Genomic DNA, 8125 nt, shown 5'->3' on the forward strand with positions numbered 1-8125 from the left:
TCACTCTCATTTCGTGTTTTCCCAAACGCCAATCTTCTTTTCCCTTGTTTGAGTTCTAGGGGGGTCACGCTTTGTTTAGGGATGACAGTGGACTGAGGGATAATGGGCTCCACCCCGTTTGGACCGAAGATGAAAGGCATGAAACGAGGATGGATGTGGAGATGGAGGTTAAAATCTATCTTCGTGCAGGGATGAACTTAAGCTTTTCCCCACCCTGCCCCGTCCCCATCCCAATCCCCGCCTTGCCCCATCACCAAACCTTAAGGGATGACTATAGACCAAGGGAAAATGGAGCTCCACTCTACCTCGCCCCGTTTGAACGTGGGATGAAAGACATTAAACGGGGGATGGAGGTTAAAATTCATCCCCGTGCGGGGATGAAAATTCGGATTTTAAAACGGGGCGGGGTGGAGACCTTGTCCCTCGCCCCGGTCCACTGCCATCCCTTGCTTTGTTCCTCGGCCACGAGCACACTTGTCGATGGCGATCAACGCGACGATGGCACGCGTGTCATCGAATTCCTCTGCTGCTTGCCATTCATCAGGCTATCGTCTCCTCTGACCGTTCTCTACAACAATAGCGGCAAGGGAACGCGATGGAGGAGGAAGGAAGGAAGGAAATGGTGCTGAAAGCGGCGGTCCATCAGGTAGCCGGGCACCAAGCGTCCCAAGGGAAGCTTGGCCCCCTCGTCGACAACGCCGGCCGATTCTTCAAGCCTCTCCAGGACCGAGATCGAGGGGCGAAGGAGGTCGGCTTCTACCGATCCCTCTGTTCGAACCCGCAGATACCCAACCACATCCGTCGATTCTTCCCCTTGTTCTACGGCACCCAACTTCTAGAAACTGCGGACGGGTCCGGTCCCCGGGAGCACCTCGTCATCCAGGACGTCGTCTCGATCCTCTTGCACCCATCTCTGATCGACGTCAAAATCGGGTCGAGGACCTGGTACCCAGGCGCGTCGGAGGAGTACGTCTGCAAATGCCTGGAGAAAGACAGGGTCTCCACCAGCCTGAAATTAGGGTTTAGGGTTTCCGGGTTGCAGGTTTACCAGGAGGAGGAATTGGGGTTCTGGAAGCCCGGAAAGGAATGGGTGAAGGGCATTCTCACCGTTGATCAGGTCAGCTCGGTTCTCAGGGCGTTCGTCTCTTCGAACGCTTCTCCGGCCGAAGGCGGCGATCGACGTTCGTTGGATTGCACGTTCGCGGCCGCCGTTTATGGTGGTCCGGCGGGAATTCTGTCTCAGTTGCTGGAATTGAAGCATTGGTTCGAGAACCAGACATTCTACCATTTGTATTCGTCGTCGGTGCTGTTGATGTATGATCGGGACGCGATCGACGGGAGGCGAGCGCTGGCGGCTTCCGTGAAGCTGATCGATTTTGCTCATGTTGTTGATGGGGAGGGCGTGATTGATCACAATTTCTTGGGAGGGTTGTGTTCGTTGATAAAGTTTGTGGAGGATATAGCTGATGAAAGCTTAGGCGGTGGTGTGGCTCTTAAATAGCACGCCTGCATCTGCAACAAATTGATGTACTACCCGAACTCAGTGGTTTTTTTTTTCTCTTTTGCTCGGACAGCTTTGTTTTGGTTGCTATGTATTTGCACGTTTGAATATCTTATCAGGAAATTTTTCTAGAGTTGGGATGTTTGGTAATTTGATGAGTGGAGTGATGTTAAACCATCATTGAGTGATCCTCGAAGTCGAGTTTGTCACTTGGAAAACTATCATCCTTTTTAGGGTGTTTGGTTGAATCTCATGTGATTTGGAATCACGTGAGATGAAATCAAATGCTATTTTAAGTCATATGATTTCAAATCACATATTCCATATGTGAATTTGGAATTACGTGAGAGACTTCAAATCACATTCCTTTTCTTATTTGCATGTTTGGTTGTCTGTTGAAATGAGATTCATTCTCAAATCACATGTTTTGTTAGCTGTTCAAATGAGATTCATTGAGATTTTAAATCACATATGAATGCAATCAAACATACCCAATAAATCTGGATAGGAGATTGATGAGACGAATAGCTAGCGTAATACGAGTCCCCACCATGACAAAGCCAAACTGTTTTCCCTATGGCACAAAAGTTGGCAGTGCCAAAAATGAAGAGAGAGGCGCTCCTTGGAAAATTTGGGTGTTCACCATGTTCCTCACTCGGTCGCAGGATGAAAATTTGATAATCATGCTGGTAAAAAATAACCCCTTTACATGGACAGGTCCCTGAAAGACGGTGTTTTACAGAGATTGGCTGAGCCAAGGGGCAGTCCAAAGCATGATCTCCGCGAATGGTGACAACGGTTGCCGTCTGCTTCACCTTCATGGTTGTATGCTGCCTCTAAACCTACGAAGTGAGGAATTTGGGGGAGGGACGAGGCTTTTTCTCTTTGTACTTCTTTGGTTTGAGATTGCTCGACGGCCAAGAGGTTTTAAGGAGAAACTGTGTGTGAGAGTGTTTTAAGGAGTAAAAGAGAGAGAGAGAGAGAGACCTTGTGCCTGATATTTCAAAAAGAAACACAAAGTTTTCACTTAGTCTGTCAAATAAAGACCTAAGGTTAATTCCATGGTTAGGATCCCTATAACATCAAATTTATCCTTTGGTTTGAAAAGTCGTGTTTTGCTTATTTTTATTAAACTGCAGCTTAGTAATTTTCTTTTAGGGTTTTACAAATTAGTCCCCACCTTTTCATAGATTTGCAAATTAGTACCCGCCTTCTGCGCATTTGTAAATCGCTTGCTGCCTTTTTTTTTTAACTCTTGCAAATTAGACCGAAACCATTAATGGTAGATAAGTTGGTGATTCTGCCCTTATGGAGGACCATTTTGCAAAATGCATAAAGGTAAGGTTTAAATTGCAAAAAACTGGAAAAAATGGCTCTTCTACTCTCATCCTTTTGCAGCAGGTAAAGTAATGAGAGAGCACCCTTAGGGCATTACTTTGTTTTCAGCAGTTAAAACTTCTCAAAAAGATTCAAGTTTTAAACATTGTTTGGAGTTTGGAAACCCTCTTCGCATATAAATCTAGGGATTCAATACATAAATTGGTTTTGAAACCTGAAGGTTCTATTTCATTTTTGTTGCAGAATGGCAGTCAGTACAAACATGGAGGTTCTTAGATAAGCAATTTTTGGTTCTAGGTGAAAGTAGGAATAAGCCCAAAGCCCGTACGGAGGACCATTTTCCAGGCTTCAGTTGTTTTTTGGTACATAGCCACCAAGGTTTAGCTTCTTCATAATATCCTCAACTGCAACATAGATTTTCTTCGATTGTGGGTGTCGTATCCTCAACAAAGAATTCATGAATCATGCCATCCACTTCAGTTGGGGGTAAGAGTTATTTGGTACAAATCTAACTGTAGTTTTAATCTAACTACGGTTAGATTTGACTGTATACTAGCTGGCGGACTGCTATGCACTATAACTACAGGAAAAAGTGGGCACCGATTTGCAAATGCAAAGACTAATTTGCAAATTAATGAAAATCCAGGAACTAATATGTAAAAAAACCCTTTCTTTTTATACAACACACGGTTAACCTAAGTTACTCGAACTGAAATCCTTAGTTTAGGCGTTTTGGTGAGTGGGACCCTGCTCCCTGTGAGGGCCACATGATCAAGCTTGACCATATGGGAATTCTGTCTCATAATCAAAACACGCAGCAAAACATTGAGTGAATGATTTTCGAATTTTGGCCTAGTGATTTTCCAAAAGTTTGGTTGCTCTGGTGCTTGGGATAACAGATCCCGTCATTATTCAAATTGGAGGCATAGAAAAGCATCACGTATATTTTGTTTGAATCACTGTGGACGAGCCATCATGAATGTCGAAAACTCGGCGATTCTTAGCGTCCTTGGTGGAAGGTTGCACCCATCTGGTGGACCTTCTGCCCATCCATGGTCGAGTTATCACAAATGGGTTGGCTCAGAATTTTACGCTTGTTGCCAAAATGGTGGGAGCCTGCTCGATTTCGGACAGCATGCAACACGCAACGGCCATTTTTGATCAAGTACGGTCTCCTAACGTGTTTCTTTACAACACCATTATCAGAGCTTGCTGTAATAGTACCAACCCTTGGTTGGCCATCTTGTTCTACCGTCGGCTCTGCGGCGAGGGAATCCGTCCTGATTCCTACACTTTCCCTTTTGTGCTCAATGCATGCAAGCGGATTTTGGCTCTTGCTGAGACTCGCCAAATTCACAGCCATATCATCAGGAATGGCTTCGGATCTGACGTTCTGACCCAGACCCACTTGCTCAAGGTGCTGGCTGAATGTGGTGAATTGCGCTCTTCTCGGCAAGTGTTTGACGAAATGCCTAAGAGAGATGCTGTGTCTTGGACAACAATGGTGTCAGCTTATGCTTCTCGGAAGGAGTATGTTGAATCTGCGTACAGATTGTTTGAAGAAATGCCTTGCAAGGATCAAGTTGCATGGAATTCTATGATCGTTGGCTTTCTTCAATGGGGCAATATTGTTGATGCTAGACGAGTGTTCGATCGATCGCCACGAGGAGATGTGGTTGGGTGGACTGCTATGATCCGTGGATATGCTAAAGAAGGGGATCATTGGCAGGCCTTGAATCTATACCACATGATGAGGATGCATGGTCTTAGGCCTAACCATCTAACCATTGCGAGTGCATTGTCTGCATCAGCTCGTGTCGGTAGCCTTAGAGATGGTATGCTGATCCATCAATGCATAGAAAAGAGTGGCGTGTTTCTTGATGTGTACATGGGTACTACACTGCTAGATATGTATTCCAAATGTGGAAGCATAGAGACTGCTACTAAGGTTTTTGGTATCATGGCTCACACGGATCTATACTCGTGGAACACAATGATAGAGGGGCTAGCTATTCATGGACGTGGATCTGATGCGTTGAAGTTGTTCACCCAGATGAGAGCAAATGGGGTGATCCCTAATGAGATAACCTTTGTGGCCATACTAACAGCCTGTAGTCACGTGGGCCTAGTAGAGTTGGGTGAATTATACTTTAGATCTATGGTTAATGAGTATGACATCAAGCCCTCAATTGAACACTTTGGTTGTATGGTGGATCTTCTTGGTCGCGGTGGATTTCTGGCCGAAGCAGAGGAGCTTGTTAAGAGATTGCCAGTGGAAGCGAATGCTGTAGTTTGGGGAGCTCTACTTGGCGCTTGTAAGGTCCAAGGTAACCTTGATGTGGGAGAGAGAGCACTGAGAGAGCTACTAACATTGGAACCTCAAAATAGTGGAAATTATCTGCTTTTATCAAACTTGTATGCAGAGACTAATAGGTGGGAGGATGTGGAGAGTGTCAGGAAGATGATGAAAGATCCTAAGGTTGAAAGAAGGCCAGGGTGTAGTTCAATTGAAGTGGGTGGAGTTCTGCATGAATTCGTTCAAGGGAATAAATGGCATCCCCCTGTCTAGGCATATATATGAAACTCTAGAGAAACTTGCATTGCAATTGAACTTTTACGCCTCTATGGATGCCTACCACTAGGGTGCAAGGGGGTAACTGTGAGCTTGCTCCATTGGCAACTTAAATAGACCGATGCGTCAAGCACTTTACTGTAGCTCAAAAATACCACCATGAAGTTTTTTTTTTTTAAAAAGCACCACCATGAATAACGAGTGTGCTTGAATATTGGGGCTCATGTTTTTGAAGTGCATGAAATCTAAACATCCTACTGTAGTTTAGGGTCCTTGTTATACATGTGAACTAAGAAGACCTGTTTTGATAAGTTTTTGCCTGATTAGCAAGACCTATACCTTTGACGCAAGGCGCTTGGGGAAGGATTCGTGGCTTCAACTGTTCCACGTATTCCCTTTGCCCACCAGAAAGGTCTCCACTCTGGTTTGCCTTGTGGAAAGGAATGTGCACCCCAGAGGTATTGAAATCTTGATGTCCTTCAGCCTGAATGCCTTAAAGTGAATCCACCTAGCTAGACGTGCAAAGTTCTTGTGGGCAGGTCCAGTCCTCAGGTAATAAGGGTGAGTTGTCAGCTGTATAAAAACAGGTGTACTTTTTCAAATTGAGAACTTTGGAGAAAATTAAAAGAAAATTTTTACATGTAAGTTTTCTTGTCCTAATGGCAGCATGACAAGGTGGACTTGTTTTCATTCATGGCCGAAGCTCAACCTATCAAAAGCCAACGACGGCCACTTTGCTGCAATTGCCACTGACATATAATTCTGCAAAGCCTAAAGCTTTATCTGACAAGGCACGGTTGAAGAAGAGGCACTAACTTGATTTTATTTTTGTCCTTGTTGATTCTCTTGTGAAAGGAGCAAGCATTGATGAATTGAATTTTTTTTTTGAGTAGCACAGTCCAGCTTATGCCTACCAGGGAGTCATGAGTTTGAACTTCTGTACATGCATTCTTTCGCACTTTTCCAATATATCACTATGCATAATCCTTCAGAAAATGAGAGTTACATAAAACAGTCATCCCTTTTGTTATTGCAAAAAAGAAGATGACACATTAGAATAGAGGTGATGGCATTGTGACGCGTTAGATTTGCATGTCGATCAAAGCTTGTTTCAACATATTGATGATGACTGATGATCCGAAATTGAAAATCTCTTCTTGAAGCAATACAATTCTTAAGCTATAATTGATATCCAACTACAGGAGTGAATTGCAAACAACATTTTTTTTCCCTTGCAACTTTTCTCCTTTATTTAAATGTGAAAAGCGATCGTGGGGATCCAAAACGGAGATGAACATCTTTGGTCTACTGCTTGTATTCTTGTTTTGTCTCTGCAATTCCATAAACAATATCTGCTCAGCAGATCAGAGCCCTCTGCAGGATACCTGTCCCACTGCAACACCTGCCAGAGCCATCTTTGTTAATGGATACCAATGCAAGGCTCCAAACTTGGTGATGGCCTCGGACTTCAAAAGCTCCAAGCTGAATCAAGCTGGGGACACCCACAACTTCTTCGGATCATCAGTGACCTTCGCAACGGCAACCGGCTTTCCGGGCCTCAACACACAGGGACTATCAATTGCAAGAACTGACTACTCTGTGAATGGATTGGTCACTGGTCATTTTCATCCCAGGGCATCAGAGATTTTCTATGTGACTAAAGGTGTCATTATAGCTGGATTCATGGACACAAGAAACAGGCTGTTTCAGCAGACACTTAAGCAAGGGGACGTGTTTGTTTTCCCACGTGCAATGTTGCATTTTAGCTTGAATGTGGGGTTCGACTCGGCATCTGGAATTTCAGTGTTCAATAGCCAGAATCCAGGAGTTGTGGGTATCACGGACGCCATGTTTGCATCAGATTCAGTTGTGTCAGAGAGGCTGCTTAGAAGATCCCTTGGCCTTTCTGCTCTTGAGATTGAGTGTATCAGGAATATCACCCTGCTTAATATGGTCTCTTAGGCCTTTACTTGTTGATCGGTTTGTCGTGCAAATTGATTGTGGGTTTAATGCTTTAATGCATATATGGCTCGTAATGAGTACATCCGAAACTCCTGTCCAACACCTTTTTTTTTTTCCTTCTCCCCTGTTTATTACATGGAGGGCACATGAGATTGGAGACCTGCCTGTCCAACCCGTACCTATGGTTGCTATCCTGGAAGTGAAACTCCACGACTCCCATTAAACAGACTATGTAGATTACAGGAAAAACCTGTACACACATTAAAATCGGGTTATTCAAATTCTAATCCCCACTAAACACGGATTAAATAGAACACATTTATAGGGCTAGATTAACTGAAAAAAGCATGAGCAATGAGTTATTACTGATTTAAACTTATTGATGCCCTTACTATAGACCTCCCTGTATATGTTTGATTAATCAAAACTTATTACTTATTTTTTGAGGTATTTTTTCATGTACATGTTTGCTTATTGGAATTTACATATGCATTCTATATAGCTTAGTAGAAAACAAACACTAGATGAAGTATTTTTCTTATTCAAATGTGTTTTTAGAGCGGTGGAAAAACAACAGCTCATATTGAACTAAAACTTGATGAAAACATTTCAAAAACCTATTGGTTAAATTGATTCAGTCCAAAGCATGACTCTTAGTGTGCGTGTGTGTATTTGACTGATGGGCACGGTTCGGCAAATGACGCACCGTCAATTTTTTTTGTTTTTTTTGGGTAATTTACCTATAGGCACTT

At 43.6% G+C, this 8125-nt stretch overlaps 2 protein-coding genes and 1 pseudogene across 2 annotated transcripts; all 3 read left to right on the plus strand.

Moving 5' to 3' along the window:
* The first annotated feature begins 425 nt into the window (after positions 1–425).
* On the plus strand, positions 426–1632 carry IPK2BETA (inositol polyphosphate kinase 2 beta). Its single transcript, XM_090012889.1, has one exon. The coding sequence runs from the start codon at positions 596–598 to the stop codon at positions 1499–1501; it is 906 nt and encodes a 301-aa protein (XP_089869015.1). The 5' UTR covers positions 426–595; the 3' UTR covers positions 1502–1632.
* A 2312-nt stretch (positions 1633–3944) lies between these two features.
* On the plus strand, positions 3945–5408 carry LOC149833554 (pentatricopeptide repeat-containing protein At5g15300 pseudogene; annotated as a pseudogene).
* Positions 5409–6701: 1293 nt separating this feature from the next.
* LOC149833555 (RmlC-like cupins superfamily protein) lies at positions 6702–7437 on the plus strand. Its single transcript, XM_090013457.1, has one exon. It carries the CDS (start codon positions 6702–6704, stop codon positions 7371–7373), a length of 672 nt encoding a protein of 223 aa, XP_089869583.1. The 3' UTR covers positions 7374–7437.
* Positions 7438–8125: the final 688 nt, after the last annotated feature.

This window comes from Nuphar pumila, chromosome 7, assembly GCF_984573655.1.
Source record: "Nuphar pumila chromosome 7, dmNupPumi1.hap1.1, whole genome shotgun sequence".
NCBI lineage: Eukaryota > Viridiplantae > Streptophyta > Magnoliopsida > Nymphaeales > Nymphaeaceae > Nuphar > Nuphar pumila.